General features: G+C 42.6%; 1 protein-coding gene across 5 annotated transcripts in view; it reads left to right on the top strand.

The window, feature by feature from the left end:
• The window catches only part of DGKI (diacylglycerol kinase iota), a 451,310-nt gene that overhangs the window by 173,365 nt on the left and 254,412 nt on the right, over nt 1-23,533 (top strand). For all 5 annotated transcript variants that reach the window (XM_088018199.1, XM_088018200.1, XM_088018198.1 and 2 more), the window contains exons 4-6: nt 12,498-12,572; nt 13,939-13,995; nt 22,627-22,692. In XM_088018199.1, the coding sequence (XP_087874325.1) occupies nt 12,498-12,572; nt 13,939-13,995; nt 22,627-22,692 (198 nt within the window). The remainder of the gene's footprint in view (nt 1-12,497; nt 12,573-13,938; nt 13,996-22,626; nt 22,693-23,533) is intronic.

The raw sequence follows: 23,533 nt of genomic DNA, 5'->3' as shown, positions 1-23,533 counted from the left end.
TATGTGGGTATATGTTTGGGCAGAGCTTTGTTGTTATTTAATACTGGCACAGCCCTGTTAATAAAAATAATTTGTATCTGACTGAACATAGGGTTTACATCTCACTTAGGCAATGCCCAGGTATACAGAAATGCTTTCCCTTTTTCCACTGTTCCTCAGTGCAGAGACCCAGAAAATAGAATTTAACCAATATTCTTGTTGCTCAGGGGCCCCCGTCTTGGCTGAAGCATTATTTGCCTCAGATGTCCCTCAGAACTACTATCAGTTCCTAAGTGGACACTGCGTCTGATTGTTAGGAGGTGGTTGTTGTTTTTGGTTCCTGCCTCATAGACCAGGCAGACAGAGATTTCAGAGGGCAGTGCCAGAAAAACACCCAGAGATGGAAAAGCTTGCTTTGATGCCTTCATTTGAGGAGGCATGTGGGTTTGGGCATCAAGTGATGATCTGGCTTTGAATCCAAGCTCTGGGATTTTCTGGTTGTGTGATGTCGGTCATTGTGTTAACCTCTTGAAGCCTTGGTTTCCCATCTTTAAAAAAATGTGGACAATACCTGCTTCTTACCGTTGCTGTGAAGCTTAAATGAGATGATGCATATACAGCAGTTAACAGCATGGCAAGTCATAAATACATGGTAAAAATCACCCATTACAGTCATTCCTCCTTCCATGGAAGTGGCTACAATGGGTTGTCAAAAGGCAAGGCCAGAGTACAAACCTTGGAGGGAGGGCCTTATAATCAGCACGTGTCTCCCACTGAATAAAAGAGAGTGGATCTCATGATGTGAAACAACTAGCCATCCCTCAACTCTATGGCCCTTCTCTATTCTCTTGATCTTACATAGCACAGATCATTTTCTATTATTTAAAAAAAAAAATCACTCACCTCCTTGCCTGTATCTCTACTCTAGAACATATAAGTCCCATGCAGCTCAGGGACTGGGCCTGTGTTGTACTGTCTTGGATCCTCAGCACTGAGAACAGTGATGGCAGTGAGTAGTTATCCTGCCACTTTTCATGGAATGAATGAGTTCAGTGATGAGATTGTTGAGAGAGACACACATACACACATGGACACCTGTCACCAGATCAAACCCTGCCATTAAGTAACATCATACTTAGCATCCAGTATGTTTGAATTCCTGCCTTCTTTTTCAGGGTCTTCAGCCGGTAGATTCACCACTCACTGCTTAGTAGGCTCTTGTGGGGTTTTAGGCCCTGTTTAGCTGGTGTCATGCCTATGGCAACCCAGCTTATTTTATTCTCATGGAGGATCAAGACTGGTATTTAAAATTCTTGGCACAGGTGGTTATGGTATGATGGTCTGTAGTCCATCCCCATGGGGCTCTCATGAGATCGGATCATCTGAAGCAATGTCAAATATATTTATCTTTTTTTTTATTATTAACATATAATGTATTATTTGTTTCAGGGGTACAGGTCTGTGATTTATCAGTCTTACACAATTCACAGCGCTCACCATAGCATGTACCCTCCCCAGTGTCCATCACCCAGCCACCCCATCCCTCTCACCCCCCTCCACTCCAGCAACCCTCAGTTTGTTTCCTGAGATTAAGAGTCTCTTATGGTTTGTTTCCTTCCCTGGTTTCATCTTGTTTCATTTTTCCCTCCCTTCCCATATGATCCTCTATCTTGTTTCTCAAATTCTTTATGTCAGTGAGATCATATGATATTGTCTTTCTCTGATTGATTTATTTCGCTTAGCAAAGTACCCTCTAGTTCCATCCACATCGTTGCAAATGGCAAGATTTCCTTTTTTGATGGCTGCATAATATTCCAGTGTGTGTGTGTGTGTGTGTGTGTGTGTGTGTGTGTGTGTGTGTGTATGTATATGTATATATATGCCCCATCTTTATCCATTCATCTGTTGATGGACATCCAGGCTTTTTCCGTAGTTTGGCTATCAAATATATTTATCTTCATCAGTCTTGTTCCCCTAATCCTTCACTAGTGAGGAAAATGACAGGGAAGTAGTAAGTTGTAATAGAAAGATAGCTTTGTGCCAGAAAGACCTGGATTTCACTCCTAGCTAATCTATCTTGGGCGAGTTGCTCCATCTCATAGGGTTTCAGCTCCTCAATTGTAAAATGGGTGAAGTACCACCTTGCGTGATTGAAGTGAGCTGTGTTTACATCGTACATAATGTGTATATCCTACTACCAGCCCCACTGCTAAATACTGTGTTTGGTAGTGATGTCCTCACTGAAAAATGGTATGGGTAGGATTGTATATGTGAGTGAGAACCACATTGCTAATTGGGAATATAGTGTTGGGTGAACTGTGGCGGAAATGGTGGTCTCCCTGGACTAGACTGGCTAAGAGCTTGGGATGTAGGAAATGGCAATGGAAGAATAGCTTATTTACCACAGCTTGATATGGCTTCTTAAGCAGGTACAGTGTTCCATGTTAAAGCAAATGTATCTAAATTATTTTTTAGAAATCTCAAGCTGTGAACTAAAACAAAAAACAACAAAAAAAGAAATCCTCTATTTCCACAATATAAACTGATAATGAGGACATGTTAGGATTCATGCTGCAGGTTAGGGAATGTACATGGTGTGCTATCACACCAGCAAAGATTAAAAGGCAAACTTTGGTGTTTTCTAGTTTATACTGAGCCTCAGATCTCTACACACTTGACATACTGCCTCAGAACTCGAGAGAGGCATTAAGAGAGAGGCATAGGCACACCATTTCCTGTTAATTTTTATTCTGACTTCTGTAGTACGTCCAGCTCATTCTCATATCTATCTGCTTGAAATTCATAAATGTACATCCCTTTGGGTGTGTAGGGCTCTCATTGTGTAAATATCAAATTATTAGTGTCTGTGTACTTATAATCCTATTCCCATACATTTTTTTGCACATCTATTAACACTTCAGTTAATCTGTAAGATGCATGGCAACTTTGACTTGAGATCACTTGAAAAGAGTCTAAAAATTCAACAGGCAGCAGCCACAAAATCATCTGGAAAGAACCAAAAATAAGAAGATAGCACACAATAAAGTTGAAGCCATTGACTGGCTTTGATCACGTAAGCTAGGACCTGCAGGCACCTAAGCTGAGAAGCATAGAGGAGATGCATGGGGAAATAAATAAGAGAAAAGACAAGCAAGCAGAAGCAAAAAAAAAAAAAAAAAAAAAGTAAAAAGAGATGAGAGCAATAAAGTACAGAGAAAGTCAATAATAATAATAGTTGTGGAAATATGAAGTATCCTTGGGTAAAATGACAACCAAGAATGGGAAATAGCATTAGGGATTTTTGAAGATTTCTTCTAGCTCATTAGGCTGAAATCCTTTTGTAATGCATCAGGACCATGAAGGAGGTGGCAGAACGAATGCGTAAGTAGCCTAGTAGTCTCGTGCCCGTCAATGAATGCACACCCTACGCACCCCCTGGCCTAGCAGTCTCTCAGAGCAGCGCCGTGTTGGTATCTTTCCATCAGACTTGTGCAGATTTATCAGGCCTCTCACCACACTTTCCATAAGTGACAACTGCAGCATGTATTTGCTTCATATCTCTATAACTGCACTTGCATTTTACATAGAGCTGGAAAAGGAGTGGGGAGTGCTCGTTAAACTCAACTGAGTTCCAAGATGTGGACTCCTCCTAAGATGTTCTTGTAGCTTTCTACTGCAATCCATCAGCACCTATCACTTTTTTTTCATTAGAGAAAAATGCCTTGAATTCACTAGCTTAAGCCACTTTTACACCACTCTAGGAGAATTTGGTACAAATTTGATTGTGAGTGTGAGCTGTTACGATCTAGGCAAGTATCTCCTCCTCGCCCCCTCCCCCGCTCCCCCCCCCCCCGCACATAAAGTGAACCCTGTGCCATCCTGACCATAGCTTTTACCAACCTTAATATAATGTTAAAAATATGACAAGGTATCACTCTTCATAACCACCCATCGAATTTAACTTTTAATTGACATGATTTCTAGCAATTTGGTTCTTACCAAATTATTTCTCTCGTGAGCCCCAGTTGCCCACTTTATGGGAGGAGGAAAGGTTTTCGTGAGATGTTTTAGTCCTCACATTCAGCTCGCCAAGTCTGTCCCCTCCCCTTAGTTTTCTGCTCCAAGATTTGGGTCTTCTTTCTCTTCAAATGAAAAATAAACATCGATTGTTGAAGAAATATGAAACTTGTATTTGTGCAGGAATAGTCATGAGAAGGCACTTTCTTCCTTTGTGTCTCCAGGGAAGCTGTGGAATCCACCCCTCTGTGCCTTAGCTCAGGTAGATCCTGCCCACCCTCCCGATTTATCAGCACATCTGAGGTTACTCAGGGGAGGGTGTCTCTAGAAAGGTAAACGCTTCACATGTTACATGTTGCTTCAGATAACGTGTTCTTCAGAACGCACCAAAACAGGCTGTTTGAAAAGCATATGAGGTGAGTTTTATTGCAGGACTTTAGAGGCAATCACAGCCCTAACACAGTATGAGGTTGTAGTCTGTGTAGTGAGCGGGTACACACAGCAGCGAGCTGGCCGGACTGTCGGAGCCAGGCCGTCCTTGGCGGTCAGTGACGCTACCGGAAGACATACGGTCCAAGTAGAAGCCATGTGTGTTACACTTAATGGAGGCCAGCATGTGACTGGAGAGGGGTCTACTTTATCACTTAAAACACTCATGCGTCTCTGCCTTCTCTCCTGTTCTGTTTTTGTCACTCCAGTTCAGGCCCTAATTGCCTAATACGTGAGTTACCACTGTGGCCTCTGGGAACTTGATCTCGTTCAGAAAAGGAGCGTGTCTTAACCATGATTTGCAAGACCCCTTATAATCTGGCCTGCTCTTGTTGTGTGGCCTCATCTCTACCTCGTTTACTCCAACAACACGGGCCCCTCTGTCCCTCTTTAAACCTCCCAAGGCCCTTATGCCTCTGGGCTTTGCACTTGCTGTTGGTCCCTTTGCCCACAATACTTTCCCCTTAGATAACTGCAAGGCAAACTCCTATACTTCCTGCTGGTGTTCCTCAAAACGTGTCTTCTCATGGGGACCTTTCCTAGCCAATTTCAACCCCCCTCTACTCTTAGTATTTCGCCCATTCCTTGTTCTCTCTTTAATTTTTCTCTTTAGCACTTCTATCTATCAACATATTATACGTTATATTTATGTTATCATGTTTATTGCCTGTCTCTCCTAGGATAAAGTAATCTCCATGAGATTAAAAAAATTTTTTTTGTTGGTGTTTTGTTCACTGCTCTATCCCCAATGCTTGGCACCTACTAGGTGCTTGGTATTCACTGATTGAATTAGTAAATTCCTTTACCTCCTCCTCTCCTTTTGTCTTCCTTCTGCTTTCAGATAGTGCCACATCATGCCACCAGATCAAATGATTATTTTTGGCCACATTCATCTCAACTACTCTGTCAGTGTTCCATTGCCGATTAGATTAAAATTTGTCTTTCTCAGCCTAGATTTAAGGACTTGAGCAGTCTTAGATTCACTTTCTGGCCCAATCAGCATCACCTAACCGGGACTTCTATTTGGGAAGACTGGCCTACTTGCTGGCCCCAATTTTGTCCAGCGTGTTTCCTCCCCACCCCCACAACCATTATCCAAGTACAGATTCCGATTTAACTAGCCTGTAGATACAGGTAGCATAACACGAGCAGCAGGAACACAGACTTTTTGTTCTTGACTCTACCCTCTGACATAAGACCTCAGTCTTCTGCACAGTAGCCTTCCCATCCACTGTCCCCAAGGCTCCTCCCCTACTGTTGTGACACAAAAGCAGTGCAGCTGTAATCACCATGAAGCCTCTACCGTGTTTTCCTTCTGTGTGTAGAGGTCTTCTGTCCCTGTGAGGTACCTCATTTTCTCTTTTGGGGCTGCCGACTGTGAGACTGCCTCTGTCCTACTGGCGGTTTTGTCTCATGATCCCAAAGGCACCAGTTCTCCAGATTGGGGCTGGGTTGGGGGCTTGAAAGGGAGAAAGCCCTTCTCTGCAAATCCTTCTTTCCTCCTTCCCTCCCTTCCAGAACGTCTACTGGGCTCTTGGTATGTGTCCGGCAGTATACTTGGTGTTGGATTTTAAGAAACACACAGAAGAATCTCCTTTTTGTAACTCTATAATTTTTTAAAGATTTATTTATTTTAGGGAACACAAGTGAGGGGAAGAGCAGAGGGAGAGAGAGAGCGCGCGCGTGCGCACAGAGCCCAACGTGGGGCTCAATCTCATGACCCTGAGTTCATGACCTGAGCCAAAACCAAGAGTCAGATGCTCAACTGATTGAGCCAACCAGGCACCCCTGTCACTCTACAATTTTTAACCCTGGGACCTCTGGGGAATAGTTCTGCTTTGCCATTTGTTTGCAGCCCCTTGTGATCCAGCTCCTGTGGTTTCTTAACACAGCCATTGTTCCCACTCCTCATCTCTGTGGATGCCCTATCCCACCTGATTCTCCAACCAGGCACACACGTAGAAGTCTCCAGGCTTCAACCCGGCACCCAAGGACCCATGCCAGTGGACCCCTGTGAGCCCAGTGACTCTGTGCCCCGCTGAATATACCAAAGCCAGCCTTAGGAGATCTCAGCGTCTGCTACATAATGAGATTTTTGGACTGTACGCCACTGAAGTGCCCTCAATTTTTGAAATAAATACATCTTTTAAGGCCCGATTCAAGAATTTGCTTTTCTGTTAGGTCCTTCTTACTGACTCAGCCTCTGAGGTCTTACCTTCCCCTGAATGATGGCTTTCATTGTCTAAGCTGTTCATTTAGCATTTAGCCATGTGTGGCCTTCTCTGTTAATGAACTTCCCCCTCACCCCGCCCGAGTCCTTGTCTTCACAAGTGGCTTGCCAGCTTTTCCTAGGAAAGACAGAAGCTCCTTCCTCTAATTCCTGCACTGCACTTAGCATCGCCTTATCTTCAGAGTGATGGCTAAAAGTATTTATTGACTCAATACTTAAAAATATGCTTTGGACAAGTCGGTGGTTAACAGATTGTTTCAGCCACATGGAAAACTCGTTTATGTAAGGCACCTCAGGCCATCATGGCTCCAGAGGACGGGCATGCGCAGGTTTAGGTGTATTGGTATATATTTGAGCGCTGCGTGAGGAAATTTCAGATATTCTGAGGTATCTCTGGCACTTAGAATCTAGGGTGTCGATGGTGAGGGGCTATCTCAGAGGAGTTTAGCCCTCACCAAGTCCTTGTCTGTCCAGAGGACACAGCATGCAAACACATAGGACCTTGGCATATGAAGGTTGTGAGCTTCCGATATAGGCCAACAGTCTGAGGACAAGGGGCTGAGGGCTGGCCCCTTTACCACAGAGGGAGATCTCCCTGCAGCAGACCCTGTGAGGCTGCTTTGAGATGATACTTGAGCCGCAGACTCCTCCAGATGTGTGGCATTTTTGCTCCTTCATCCGGGATTTTGAAATCCTATTGTCATAGAGAGACTTACTGATGTAATGAGGAACCACAATAGGGGTGCAGTGGGACTTCAGCTAGCCACCCTCCTGGTTTGTCCAAAGTGTCCTGTATTCTGTTTGATCCGAAAATCACATAAGTGGAACTTCCAGATAATGTCATTTTTCATTTTTCCTAATACCAATTTACAGATTGTATCCCAGGCTCCCCAGAGAAGCAGAACTTGCCAAGTATGCTTGTCATTTCTTCTAGTTAGGTTTTTAAATAAATCAAAGAACTCTTGTTTTCATTTACCTTGGATTATACAGCGACAGTGTTCTTGTTCACACTGCCCATAGAGGCAATCCCCACTGAAAGGACACTGAATTCCAGACACTCCAAAGGCTTAGGAGCTTTCCTCCTCTCCTCTTTACTGAGCATTCCATTCTCCCACCCTTGGAGAAGAAAATAGGATGGCCTTACCTGTGCCCTGTTGCCTCTCCCAGTTCTCCCTCCTACCAACATGCCCTGTAGACTGAGCTCTGTGTCTGAAAGGGAGCAAGAAGGGAGGATGCAATTCTTCTTGCCTTACTTGCCCTTTGCCTGATTCCCAACCCTTCCTTAGTTTCTATTCCTTGGCCTGATTCTTTGAATCTGGGATCAACCAAGGGGCTAAGCAATCAGTAGGAAGAAGACAGCTAGGCCAGAACTTGATGCCCATTCCCCCAGCCCCATCCTCCCCCCATCTTTTTCTGGCTCTCTGCTCCATCAGGCCCCTTCCCCAGACTGCCTTCTCTGCCTCCTTCCCTGCTCCCAGGATTGGGTTCCCAACCCTTCCCCGGCCATTCATCCTTTTATCACTGTGGCTCTATTGCAGAGATGGAGCTAATGGAAGCAGTGATTCTTTGCATTAAGTCTGTGAGCCCAAGCCTGGGAACCCTGTCTGGGGAGAGATGCTGCGAGCCCAAACTGTGTTTGGCCAGCAGCAGGCTCTGGTCTCTAAGTTCTGCTGAAGCAGGGAGACCAGGAAAGTGTTGCCCTGCCAGCTTTGAGGATTCTTGAGTATTTCCTCCTCCTCCTCTTCTTCTGATCTCTGGTGGTTAAACCTGTGGATGTCTGTGGGGATGAGGGTGGGGGGTGTATCCTTACAGGAGAGAGAAGGTCAGCAGGCAAGATAAGTTGCTTCATCTTCGGGGAGAAATAAGGTTTGGTATATGCCTTATCGGGAAGGGGCACAGCCAGCCTTGTTGTACATGTTTCTTGGGGGTCACAGTTCACACTATTAGGGGTAACAATTCAGTTGCCTTGGACACTAAGAAGCCCCAGCCTTTTTACAAATCATAGGCCTGTGCAGCTGGGTCTTGCTTCCCTTCCCTCCTTCCTCTGTCCTCTCTTCATTCTGTCAAACTCTGTTAACTACCACCAGATATTCATTGCTGCTTAGGGAAAATCACACCTCTGGCTCAGAGGAAGAAAATACAGCTTTCTTGGGTGCCTATGGATCCGGGACTTATGACCAGAGGTGGTGGGTGGGAGGGCACTAGATCTTAAACTCTTTGTCAGGAACAATTAACACACTTTCTACCCCTGCTTGCCTTGGATCCTTCTGTCCCAGTTCCAGTGGTCTAAGGCTGTGATAATTTTACTTCTGTGCTTGATAGGAGCTGAAGTTGGGGGAGGAGCTGTTACTGCTTTGAATGCCAGAGTGCCTGCTACATGGGGAAACAGAGGGCAAAGTCAGAACTTAGAATGTTTTCTCTTACCATCACCATGAGTCTGCTAGTGGGATTATGCCCACTGACTGGACGTACAGCCTATCATTTTGTTGTTACAGAACAAATGTTGATCCTGGTGTGTGGGATATGGTCCGTATTACATCCTATATTGTCTTACTTTTCATAGATGTTACACACACACACACACACACACACACTCACACAACTGACAAACTAATGGATTTCCTTTGGATACTAACACAATCAGAAAACTGATTAGTAAGAACTTAGTAAGAACACTGAAGTTACTTTACTTGATATTTAAAACAGTAAGTCTGGCCCTTATATTCATTGAAGAGAGTGAGTTTTTAAAATTTTTAAATTTTAATCTGTAAACATATGTGGAACTAATGACATTTTTGGTTCATCACTTTTCATAGTGAAGGAAGCATCGGTTTAGATAGGAGTTCAGTTGTTTTTGTTTTTTAAAAAAGTTAATACAGTCTAGATTCTGATATTTTAACTTTGTATTTAGTTTAAATCTTGTAAATAAAAATTGTAACATAACGAAGCACAAAAAATTCTTTGTTTTGAGCAATTTCTACCCACAGAAACTTATCATCCAGCAATTTCGAATAACTTTGACCAGTTGAAACATAGTCATAAACCAAGAAGTCAGCAGTTAAAATTTCTGATTCACTGTAACAGTTTTTATCAGTTGAGGAACTGAAACCCATGTATTTTATTACTGTGGAAAAAGGCCTTCATTCAGAATTTGCTTAATTTTGCATATGATCATAAACCTGAATTATCTGATTTCTTAGATTATAAACGGTTTAGAAGCTGTCGTTGAAGAAATTGAAGGCGACAAGAGACAGGCACAACAACACTGAAAGACTATCTAGTTTGTTAGAAAATAAAAGTAACTTTCTTCATAGTAAAATGCATCGTGTTATAGTGTTTATGAAGAAAAATTCAGATTATGGTCTATATATCCTAGCTCTACAGTCACGAAAACATATATGTTATGAGGGTCTTTTAAAATTCAGTATTGTTTAAATAAAATTGGCTTTATAACTTAAAGGACTTTACTTCATACATTATCATCTGGAGAACATTGTACTTGAATTGCTCCCTGTGAACGATGTTAGTATATTTACATGCTGTCCTGGAAAGCTGAGAGAAAACATAGCTTAACCTTGTGGTTCTCAAACTCTTACTGTGAGCTCAGATCCCTTATTCAAAAGAGATTCTGACTTAGAATCCTGGCAAGGAAGAGGTATTCTGGGTCCCCGCACCAGCTTGGTGCTCTTCCTACCATCCCCAGTGACCTCTTAGGAGGCTCGGAGAGTCCCTGGAGCTCTGCAGGTGCAAAGCCAGACTGGAGCAGGACTTGTTGATAAGGAAGGAGGCTTGTTGGGTGTGCTTAAACAACCGTAGCCCATCAGGGGTTGCCCACTGTGAGTAGAGTTGCTTTGTTTGTCTGCAGTGTAATCTACCAGGGGTTTTGTGGATAACAAGTAGACTGGAATCCACTCCAGTTTCCTTAGCATCACTGCAACTCTGACTGGCCACGTGACTCCAATGCCCCATGTATTTCCTGCAGGTGGTGCCACCTCAGTGATCTCTGCCCAGAGATGCGAAGGAAACAGGAGAGCAACCTCAATTTGCTTATGGGCATTGTGCTTGTGAAAATTTGCAAACTAGAATCTTGTTGCCCTGAGTGCTGCCGCCGCTTCTACCAGGGCCCCTCCTCGCTCTTCCCTCTCCCACCCTTTTCAGTAGTAGAGCTGAGACACTTTCCAGGATTGGGGCTAGATGCTTGAGTTTCCCTTATCCTTTGTTCTTTGCAAAATCAATTGATTGTCAAACTTATTTAATGTTCCAGACCATGTTCTTTCCTCAGGCAGAGGAGAGCCGTCTGCAAGCCGGTAACTAAACCTCAGTCAGCGGGTGTCTAGACTGCAAGTGGAGTTGCTGGAGGGTTCTGGGTGCCTCATGGGAGGCAGATAGCTCTTTGCATACCCCATATTGAATGCGTGGAACTGTCTGGGAGGGAGCCGGCTGAAGCTGCGTTCCCGATACCACCCCTTCCAAGGGGGTGGTTTGCCGTCCTTCTAATCTTCTTTGGTAGCAGCAATACCTCAATTTTTGGCTCCCAAGTTATATCTCCGCAGGGGAAACCACACATCAGAAGAGGGCAGCTTGCCAGCAATCTATACTAGTACCTTTCCTAAGAATAAGGACTCAAGGCCTTTCACACTTGGATGATTTGATTCACTATTTCACAGATTAGCTTTGTTATATTAAGCTGCTTTCAGTGCTCAAGCCCCAGAGTTACTCATGCAGACCTACCTTCTAGCCTGTGCCTTGTGGGGAGGCCTGAACATTCATTCCTCCCTTGGATTTTACCCGGCATGGGCAGGATCAAGATTCTCCCTGTTCCTCTTTCACCCTGCTGCTTGGGTTTGTTTTTGTTTTTTTGTTTGTTTGTTTGTTTTATTGTTAGAGGAGAGATACACCTCCAAAAGTATTTTTATTGTGCATTGAAACCAGTACTGACCATCCAAGAGGCCAAACTGTGTCATGTGGACAAGCATGAGCTCAGAACTAGCCTCCCCGGCTCTGCTGTGTCCTCATTACGAGACCTCATGCACGTCACTTACTGTGCCACAACTTTCTGACCCGTGAAATGGGAGTAAAAATACTACCAATTTCTTAGCTTTGTTGAAGGTTAAATGAGTTACTATTTGTGAAGAGCTTCTGAGTGCCCGACTCACAGCGAGTCCGGCATTCGTGTTAGCTGCTCCTGCTGCTATTATTACTATTGATTGTTATTACCAGGTGGAAGAGTGAGGCTTGTCTTATTACTTTGCTGTAGATTTGGGGGAAGACCCAAGTAGCTTCGTAGAGATTCCTGCCTGGGATGGAAGCCTAAAGTGATTGGCCCCTTGAGATGTCGGCTCTTGGCAGTAGGGAAGGAGTGCCTGTTTTGAGCTGAGACCTGATTCTGCATGTTGGTCCCGCTGCTTACCTACCGGCGTAAAAATGTAAAAAGACAAAAACAAACAAAAAACCATAAAAACGGAGGCGACTAATGCCTACGTTGTTAGGTTATAAAACTTAAGAACGACAGAGTAAAGAGCCTGGTTCATATTATATGCTCAGTATATAGCAGCTATTATAAGTATTCTATTTTGGAGAAAAAATAGCCGCCCTAAGTCATTGAGATACGGAGGTAGGAGGTGGGTCAAAAGACTAAAGTTTGCCCTATTTTCAAATGCTTAAGATGGTGTTTTAAATTTGCTTATGTTTGCTTTCATTATGTATACTCTCTTTAATGCCAGGGAGCTCTCCAGAGCAGCCTGTTAACGTTTCTTCTTGTATTTTGAATTGAATGTTGTAGAAATCGGCCCTGAGGAGGAAGTGTGCGGTCTGTAAAATCGTCGTCCACACCGCCTGCATTGAACAGCTAGAAAAGGTGAGACAGCGCCACCTGCTGCAGTGTTGGCTACATTGCAAGTGTTTGGGCTTCTAAGACAAGCTGTCACTTGCTATTTCCAACTTTTTCAAAACCGTGCCCTTTGAAAACACTGAAAGACCGACATCGTTACCAGACTAGCAATGGAAAACCAGTGTTTCAGGTTAATTCGTCCTATTGTTTGCTGAAGGATAATTCGGCATCATTTTATGTTGCCTCTTGGAAGGAGTAGTGGTAAGGTTAGAAAAACCTGGTACACGAGATTTTTTTTTTTTTTTAGAATGACAAACATTGTTGTTCACCCACGGAATTTTCCGCAAGATGTTTTTTTCCTTAAAGAAAAATCTTCTTTCTTTAAGAAAAAGAAAATCCATAGCTCCTTAAAATCATTATTTAGATTGGTCTGACCTTTTGAGTTTCTTCTTCCTAAAGTGGCTGCAAGGAAGAGAGCCAGGTCAGAAGGCAGCTCTCCTTTCTTCCTTGGGGGCAGCGTTCTGCTTGCACAGCACAAATGTGTGGGTGGGCTGGAGGTGACATCCTCGTGGTGTCTTGCCTCCAGAAGAAGTAGATTCTGCAGAGTCCATGGATCAGTCACTTGCAGGAAAGCAGAGGCTCCAGCCATGAATGTGTCGTCTGCCGCCTTCTCTTTCTTGCTTCTCCTGTCTTTCCACGCGTGAGTCTCTGTGTTATCTGTGTTCTTGAGCTGCCATGTGTGAATGTGTTGAAATGTTTTCATTCCCTGCAACATACATTATTTTCATGAACACATTACCGATTGTTGCCAACTGCTATTTTGTAGGGATGACTACTAACATCATATATACGTTTCTTTTTGCTGTTCCAATCCCACTTACTGATGTCCTCTTTCATTTCTGTACTCCTTTCACCTTATCAAGTAACTGAAGAAGATGGGCATGTTACCGGGAGACCTGCCTATCTAAAAGAAAGGCAGTACTGAAGACTTAAAGAACAATTTCAGTGTGTGAATCATCATCATCATATTAAATATTTCTCAAGTTTATGTTGTCCTACTTTTAAAATCTGAAACATAGCTGGGTGGTTTCAGCTGCCTTACATACTTTCTCTTACTCTTTATCTCTTTTTCTCAAATTTACAGTGTGAGAGGAATATTGTTTAGAGATATGTTGATTTCATCAATGAGAATGAAGAGACATGGATTGGAGATAGAGGATCACCTGGGGTCTCTATAGATTGTCTAGGGTGATGATTTGAAGTGTTATACTGTGTTCCTTATTCTTTGGGTTGTTTTGTAGTCTCCATATATGTCACTGTTGCTTTGTTCAGGTAAGTCAATCTAGTCCGGTGCTTATCCCTAATGTAATACACTTTTCTTTTTAAATGACAGATTAATTTCAGATGTAAGCCAACATTTCGAGAAGGGGGCTCAAGATCACCAAGAGAAGTGAGTGTTTCAGAGCTTGGCTTCAAATACCTTTATTTCCCATTGTTGCACTGGGCTAACAGACTTTCACCAGGGATTAAAAACTGAAGTCTAGCTCCCTCCAAGCCACATCGGTTTCTTGTTAATACATCAATAAATACCACGAGTAAAATCTCCCAGTCTCTTCAGCATGTGTGTACTGCCCTTTACTATTCTAATGAAATGCACTGGGGAGCTAAGGTCCTAAAGAGCAGGTAGGCAGGCAGTGGTAGAATTGAAGAGGTAAGAAGTAAATAGCCCTTTTTGTCTTATGGTCCATCTTGACTCCATTTTTCAATTTTGAGTGGATAGAAACTATTCAGGGGGCAGCATAGTTCCCGAGTATTCCCATAGACACTGGAGCCAATTGGTTTCCATACCTGTCTAGATGCTGTGTGATTTGAGGCATCTTACCTCATCTTTCTGAATTGCAATGTTTTTATCTGCTAAGTCAGTTGGTAGCTAGGTAGATGGAAGAACTACATTCAGTGCTCAGTCCTTGACCTCACGGCCCAGCCGTGAAGACGAACAAGTAAACAGGAAGTCATGGCGAAGAGCAGTTGCTCTGTTAGTGGTAAACAGTGGGGAGGACAGGAGGAGAGCTGCGCTTAGTCAGATGGGTTCGTTTAGCTCTTTTTCGAGGAAATGGAGCACATATGGAAAAGTTAGAGAAGGTGAGGTTGTTGGTTGAGGGTCTCAGCGCTCCTGTGTTATCCTGGATAGTCTAGCTCCAGGTCCCAGATGGCACTCTTCAGTTGGCAAAACAAAAGGCTGCAATGAACAGACCCCATCCGTCTTAGAACACAGTTTAGCCGCCCAGGTGTTACCATTGTGTAGGGTGCGCTCCCTAAGAGAAAGTGTGGTGTCATTTTTGTGAAATATACGTTCTCCATTTCATTTACATTCCCAGGGAGATTATTTTCAGTTCCACATATAGATTTAGCTCCTTGGAAACCTTCCCAGCTGGTACACTCCTCAGACTAGCTCTGTGCACTGATGAATAGGCGAGAGAGGTAGGATACCAGAGAAGGGGCTTCCTGGAGGAGGTGGCAAGTAAACTGAGACCCAGAGGAGTTATCTAAGTGAAGGTGTGTTTCGGGGGGACAGTAGTCAGGAGGTGACAGTCTCCTAGACAGAAAAAGCACATGCTCCCAAGCGCAAAAATGAGAGAGAACATAACAAATACGTGAAATCCAAGCGATAAGCAGGGGCTAGGCCATGAAGGTCCTTGTAAGCCATGTTACAAGCTGAGTGTTTTATCATCATGGTAATTGGGGGGGGGCAATAACTATTTTTTAAAAATTTATTTATTTGAGGGAGAGAGAGAAAGAGAAGGGTAGGGATAGGGGCAGAGGAAGAAGAAGAGAGAATCTCAAGCAGACTCCCTGCTGATGCGGGGCTCTATCTCACGACCCCCGAGATCATGACCTGAGCCAAATCAAGAGTTGGATGCCCAACCGACTGAGCTACCCAGGTGCCCTGGAGTATTAAACTATCTTAAGTAGAATATGTTATTCTGGCTACAATGTGGAGGAAATACCATATAGTTCAAGAGCAGCCATATTGGAGGCATGGAGAGAATTTAAGGGCTTCTTCTAGGGCAGATCTGAACTATGAGTAATATTGAGGGTGGAGATAACTGGTACATATGAATTTGAAGGCAATAAAATTGACAGGATGTAATAATTGATTGGATGCTGGACACAAAGATGGAGGAGCCCAGAGTTAAACCAGACTTCTGCCCTGGAAAACTGCTGAGATGTTAGAGAATGAGTTGATTTGAGAATAGGGTGGGGAGGTAAGCTGATGAGTTTAGTTGTAGAATTTTCAAGTGTGTGGTGTCCTTGAGGCCTCAGGTGGAGATGCCCAGTAGAAAGCTGAGTGGGTATGTGAGTTTGGAGCTTATGAAGAAGATTGGGTTAGAGGGAAGACATTTGGGAATCATCAGCACATATATAGATAGTTAGTAAAGCTATGAGAATAGATGAATGTGTAGAAAAGGAATAGAGAAGTTGTGTCAGTACAGAGAGGGTCACTGACGTTTTAATGACAATGAAGAACACACTGTGAAAAAAGAATGATCTCATTGTTACCAATACAAGATTAGGAGAAAACGTGGAAGGAGGGTAGTTTGGGAGTGGACATTGTGGAGAGAGGAAAAATAGTTGTCCCCGTCACTTGTCTTCTCCCACTGCGTTTGGCCATTATGTCAACAATAGGAAGGTGATGGGCTATACATAGGGTGAGGAAAGTGCAAGAAAAATGATAGGCTTGTGGGCACCCTCAGTGCCGCCCAAGTGCACAACAGCATTGGCCAGAAGATAACTCAGAGCCCTAATGAAGGAGAAAATAGAAAGAATCGTTTTGTGTTTTTAAGATGAACTGAGTGAATTTCCACCTGGGGATCCATATGTCCACGTTTAGCTCCCTGTCCTTTAATGTCTCTTTCTAGATAGATAGATAGTTGTGCTTGTGTGGGCCATTTTCTAATGCAAAGGGTTATATATGTTTTTCAGTTTTTAGTAGCAGTATCTCTTCTCTTCCGTGAAGCCAGACCCTCCTCCACAAGTATTTTGAACACCTGCTCTTGTCTTTGCAACAAGAACTTGATAATTTCTTCCATTCTTACACCTTCAACTCTCCACCCCTCCTCTAGATTATTTCCATCACCATAAACATGCCCTGACATCTCCCCTCTTAAAAGATAAACAAACAAAAATATTTCTTAGGCGCCAACTGTGTCTTAACTGCTGTTCAAGTCTCAGTTTTGCATTCATTGCTAAACTTCCACAAAGTGTTGTCTCTATCACTGTTTTTAGTATATCACCTCCCCGTCATTTTCACCTGTCCTCATCTGGTTTCTACTCTGTCCATTCACTGAAATTGCTTTTTTCAATGTTGCCAAAATCTCCCAGATACCAAACCCATTAGATATTTTTCTGTTCTTATTTAATCTTTCAAATATATTCAAATTATTCAAGGTTCCACCCTTCTTAACTATCTCTCCCGTCATGACATCTTTCCTAATTTTCCTCTTTTTTTTTTTTTTTTTTTAGAGAGTCCTTCCCACTCTCTTTCATCATTCACTCCCCCTGATTCGTACAGAATCCTCTGAGCTTGGTACTTGGTCATATTCTCTCTCTGTCCACTCTTGTTGGGAGAGCTCATCCAATTTCATAGCTTTAAAAATCATGTCCGAGCTGATAACTCCTAACTTCATAGTTCCAGTCCACACTTCTTGGCGTTCCATTTGACATGTCCCATGAATGCATCGTGATCATCTCAAACCGAACACATTAAAACTAAACTTGTTATGAACATCACCATGAAAACTTTTTTTTTCAATTCTTTTGCATCTCAGAAAATGAGATGACTCTTGATCCAGGTCCTCAGTCAAAAAAACTGGGGGATCATCGATTCCCTCTCTCATGTATTCCACACATCTAATTCATTTGCCAGCCTATCAATTTTATTTATGAAATATATTTCAAATCACCTGCTCATCTCCATTTCTGTTGTCAAACAAGCACCCTAGACTAAGACACCATGATCTCTTTTGACTACGGCAGTAGCTTCTTTATGATTCCTTAATTTTCCCCTTTTAATCCGTCAGGATTTAAGAGGGTGATTTTTAAAACAGAAATCAGATCCTATAATTTTTCATCCTAAAATGTTCCATTAGTTTTCATAGCACTTAGTGTAAAACCCAACTCTTTGTCATGGCATGAAAAGCCCTGCATAGTCTTGCCCAAGCCTAGCTCTCCAGACCCATCCAGCTGCCGCATGGACTTTCTTTCAGTCCTTGAGGCATGCATCCAGGTATTCCCCCACGTTCAGACATTTATGTAGTTCACTGTTGTACTAGAAACCTCTTCATGGCTGTTTCTTAGAGTTAGGCCTCAGCTCATATATCATCCCCTCCAAGGTCTACCTTGATGACTTCCTCTGAGTAGGTTACACATTGTTCTTTATCAAAGCACCTTGTTCTGCCCCTTCAGAGCACTTTGTATGTCATAATTATTTACGGGTATTACTCATTTGCTCACTTGTTGTCCCCCTGAAGTGTAAGCTTTGGGAGGTCACTCATGGAATTTGTCCCAAACTCACTGTACCAAGACATAGAGGATGTGATCTGTTGACTGTCTGTTGACTGAAAGCAATTATACAGGAGTTAATTTCTCCCCCAATGCCTAAGAACTCTTGTTCTAAGAGGACAGTCTGAAGATGAAACTTAAGGAAGGCTATGACTCACTTGAGATTCTTAATTAAGAGACCTTCCGTAGTTTACTGAATGTCAGTGAAAGAACAGTCACCTTAGAAATAATTTGGCTGGGTTTAAATCATACCTCTGCGCTTTTCCACTTTCTGGTATCTCCAGTGCAGGGATCTAGAGCAGGGATTGTTGATCGCTGTACCTTGTGCTTTGTGGAATGTCTGACATGTGGAAGTTTGTTAATGAACATTGGTAGGACTCCTCCAGGTGGAATCTTTCTGGACCTCGGTTTTCCAAGACATAAGCTCTATAGATTAGGTTATAATTTCAAGATTCTTTCATGCACTTTATGAGTAATATTAGGAATTGAATTTGCCGTTTGAAAATAAGTGAGCAAGTGTGTTATGTATTTCTGCTAACAATACTGAGTATAAACCCTGAAATAATGTATCACTGAGATTTTAACACCCATAAGTAATAGCCCTTTCCTTGCCCAGTACTTGAAGATAGTATATGAATAATTCAGAGATTATTGATGAACAATAAAAAGATGTCATGGTGTTAGAAGCCTTGCTTTGCTATCTTAACAGCAGTGTGTCAACACTCACATTTGCAGTGTAAGGATCTCGAGTCTAATTTCAGCTCCACAATTTAGGAGATGTGAATAATAGTCAAAAGGAAAGAGTGTGAAAAATGAAAGTGCTTGGGAGTAAGGATCAGAAAACAGCAGTGATTCCGTAGAAATTGGGTTCTTCCCCCTGATTGTTGTGGCAACTGATGTTCCTCCAAAGTGATACCTACCTGAGTTGATCATCAAAAAAATTAGGTTCAGAATTCCATTCCACTCAACACACATTTATTGGATGTTTGTTCAAACTGTTAAAGCAGTGATAGAAAGAATTTCTATTAGGCCTAAGAAGATCTTTTCACAGAAGGATGCCTGACCTCTCAAATCAGATCTCCATATGGGAGGCAGTTGCTCAGTTTCTTCTCAAGGAGTGCTTTTGTTTCACTTTCTCTGTGCCTAATTTGTGACCCAATTTCTAGGAAGAATGATATTAAAAATATTTAACAACTTCCTGAGTCATATAGTAATATTTAAATAAACAATTTAAAAGTGTTCCCTTCAATTCCCTGAACAGATTAAACTACATGGTATTATAAATCTGCTTACCAAGTGACACATATTGCAACATTAATGATTCATTAAGTCAGTCTTATAATTTCTAAATAATTGTTGATTTCTGGAAATTGTTGGCTTAATCTTTTGATTAGAGCTGTCACTAGCTAAATAACCCTATGAGTCAGCCCTGATTTCATAGGCAATTGCATCAAATTCTTCCAACATTTCCCTCCTTCAATTGATAGTCATTAGGTGATTTATAATCTCCATAAGCAGATAATTTCCCTTATCATCAATGACATTGTTCATGTTCCCACAGTTTTTGCTGAGCTAACAGCAATTACAGTAAATTTTTCTCTCTTATAGTATTGTCTGACATTTTTGTATATTCAATTTTCTACTACTGACTGTCATTGAAATCATTTCCTGAAGGAGCTTTATCCCGAGCTTTCACTGCAGAGGAAAGGCATAGTGACACAGGGGTTCAGAGTGTAGGCTCCGTTGCCAGCCTGCCTGGCTTTGATTCCTTGCTCTGGCCCTTATATCAGAAGTCACCGCTCAATACCTTAGTTTTATGATCTCTAAAAGGAGGATGATAATGATAATTCAAGCAAAACCCTCTGATAATGTGCCCTAAAACATTGTGAATTGAGATATGGTATAGTTGGCAGCCGGCCCGGTCCTCCCCAGCCCTGTTCTTTTTCTTTTATTATTATTGTTAACACATAATGTGGAGCGCCTGGGTGGCTCAGTCATGAAGCATCTGCCTTCCGCTCAGGTCATGATCCCAGGGTCCTGGGATTGAGCCCCACATCGGGCTCCCGGCTCGGCGAGAGGCCTGCTTCTCCCTCTCCCACTCTCCCTGCTAGTGTTCCCTCTCTCACTGTGTCTCTCTCTGTCAAATAAATAAATAAAAATCTTCAAAAAAACCACAATGCATTATTTGTATTTGTTTCAGGGGTACAGGTCTGTGATTCAGTTTAACACAATTCACAGCGCTCAACCACAACACATACCCTCCCCAGTGTCCATCACCCAGCCACCCCATCCCTCTCACCCCCCTCCACTCCAGCAGCCCTCAGTTTGTTTCCTGAGATTAAGAGTCTCTTATGGTTTGTCTCCCTCTCTGGTTTCATCTTGTTTCATTTTTCCCTCCCTTCCCCTATGGTCCTCTGCCTTGTTTCTCAAATTCCACATATCAGTGAGATCATATGATACTTGTCTTTCTCTGATTGACTTATTTCACTTAGCATAATACCCTCTAGTTCCATTCTTAAGCCAGCAGTGGGCTAGAGTTCTCATCACCTGAGTGGATGGAAGGCTGAAGTGATCAGCCTCACCTGTGAGGTACAGAGGCACAGGGTCCAGCAACTTTATCCCCAGGAGGTGGTGTGGACCCTGATAACTGGGCAGATTTCTGACTTGCTGCCACTGTTCTGAGAGCCACAGCTGGCCATGGGACACAGCATTGTTTGTATGATATTTAAACTTACTCGAACAACAACCACCAGTTGGGCACAGCCCAATCTTCTGAGTATGCTGGGCCAGGGGGATCCCAGTGGCATTGCTCAGGCAACATGATTTGTTTCTGAAAGAGAGCTCATTGGAACAGAATCCCAGGGACCTGCCAAAAATGAACATTCTAGTTGCTTAATAATGAGGGGATAGAAATGATTTCCAATGTTGAGGGGTGGGGTGAGGTGGGGTGCTATGGTAGTTAGGGAGGAGCCAGGGGGATCGTAGGGGAACTAAACTAATTTATCAACCAGTATAGAAATATTTCAGTATTTTAACAACTCATGGGATTTTTCTGGTACGTGCTGACTGAATAGCACCTCTACTCATAAAAATTCTCATGGAAAATTAAAATAATTATTACCTTTAAAGCATTCTTAAAAGTGCCTGATACACAGTGAGTACTCAAAAATATTATTAGCTTCTTTCTGAGAACAATATAAGAATTGTGTCCTTGTTTTATTAAACTGCCTCAGTGGGAAAAGCAAGACAAAATTTAGACTAATTAGTGGGACTGTTATGCTTCTTTATTTCTTATTATAGTTAAAAGACCATTATTCCTCCAGGATCTCTGTTTAGTTTTAACTTGAATTGATTTGACATTATAAGGAGAAATGGAGGTAGCATTTTAGATAATGCTCGTGTTAGAGGTATTTTCGTCACTCTGAATTTCATGTGTCGATAGAACATTTTTTTTTTCCTCAATGCTGATCTATTTCCTGTATACCTGTATACCTACAACAGGGCCTGGCAGGTAGTAGGCATCTAGTAAGTATCTGCTGAATGACTGGCTATATATTAAAGGACCTTTTAAAGGGAAATATGGGTTGTGGCCTGATGATAGACACGTTAGTGTCAGGTAAGATGTGTTTTCTCAGAAAAGGGCAAGAGAAAAAAAGAGGAAATATTTTCTGTATATTTGTCTAAGAAGGATGAGTTGTATGGAAGTTTATTTGTGCCATTGGGCCTGAAGACAACTTTCTCTCTCTAATATATCCTAAGAGCAGTGGTAATGGGGCTCCTTAACTCCCCGCCCAAGGATTGATTGTCTATTTGGGAGGAAAAGGAAGTTCTGTGTTTCCTATGGCCCAAGACCAGAATAGACTTTGAAAGCGGATCTAGTTTCTAGAACCCAAGGACAGTTTAAACACAATGTCATTGTACGAACATCACGATGGGCCCGCATTTCTTGCCTCTGTCATCTTTCTCCTTCAGCTCTTCTTTCCCTTCACTTTTCGCTAATGAAAGATCCTCACCCTGTATGTCCTGAATGAGGAGATCTGTTTCTTTCTGAGAACTTAATTTCTTGAAGTTCTTTCTAGTGCAGATGTTTGGTGTCTGGCGTATATAAAGCATTAAATACATATTTGTTTTTAAAAATGGATATTGTTGCTCCATCTTAATCTCCCTCACCTTTTTACCTCTCTGAGGGGATTTCAGTGACCTCCCACATCCGCACAGGGTTCTACTAGGAAGGAAGCAGAGAAATGGCGTTATGGTGTGGCCATGAGGAAGACGTGGAGGGAGGACTCAATGAAAGGCTTCCACAAATACCAAAGATCACTGGGCATGGGAGTAGCTTCAGTTTTCCAAGCAGATTCATGTTTATTGTTAAACAAATCACTCAGACACGTATTTGGTTTTGTGCTAATAGGGGCTTAGATTATGGTTTATGGAAATCTATATGCTTAAAACATTAAAAAAAAACTAATAATGGGATTGACAAATTTAAACATACTCATTTAATTTTGTTTTCCCACAGAACTTTGTGCGTCATCACTGGGTACACAGGCGTCGACAGGAGGGAAAATGTAAGCAGTGTGGTAAGGTAAGGGGCCCGGCAGCCCATGGCCATCGCGGGAGGCTCCCCAGGCCTTTGCAAGCACCCAAGGTAGATGAGTCCTCTCACCCGAATCCAGCGCTCAGTACGTCTCTCCCTTTCTGAAAGGCCTTATTTCTCCAGGTCCCTTTCCTCAGGAGGTGTTTTAGTTGTCGTAGAACTCACTGCGAGAGGCAGGGGTCTTAATCCAGGTATGAGCACATTTTAAGAGAGATGGCTACACTGTTTTGGTGAATTTCATTGTCGATGGTTAAAAAAAGAACACTGCTTATTTTGCTAAAACCCCCTCCAGAGGACTACTGGCCGGTCACACTCCTGGCTCAGCAGCAGCAAATTCGTGGGCTGTTGAGCAGCTCGGCTTCTGTTGACACATTATTGTGGTTGAGCAGAACTCAACAGAGAAAGGACAACACAAGAAGCAAGAAATGTGTTGCTCTCTTAGGACACTATCCCATTCCTGGAAAGAGATGGCCTCCTCATTTTATGGCTGTTTATGTCTACTCTCTCTCTCAGTGTGACCGGTTGGTAAAAGTCCTCTTGGAGTGCAGGGCCACTGAGAAAAGGAAGGTGGGGGAAAGGGTGGGTCCTCAGGCCACATGCTATGAAACCCCATAGATTCTACATGTTACTGACATGGTATTGATTTGGGTTATGGCTTTTTTCTTTGTACAAAGACCTACTTTAGGGATATAAGGACCCTGTGGGAAGGTTAAACTGATGGTGAATCACACTACAAAGATTATTTTTTTTTAATTGATAGTAAGCTGGGCTCAGTAAAGGGAAGTTTTGATTGGGTAAAGCAAGACAATTTGGAAGAATATATTCCTCA

Source organism: Eumetopias jubatus, unplaced genomic scaffold (assembly GCF_037043125.1).
Source record: "Eumetopias jubatus isolate StellerSeaLion01/CBP00866 unplaced genomic scaffold, mEumJub1_p1.0 scaffold_14, whole genome shotgun sequence".
In the NCBI taxonomy this organism is placed as follows: domain Eukaryota; kingdom Metazoa; phylum Chordata; class Mammalia; order Carnivora; family Otariidae; genus Eumetopias; species Eumetopias jubatus.
Note: the sequence above shows the minus strand (reverse complement) of the source record. Positions and strands in the feature narration are given on the sequence as shown.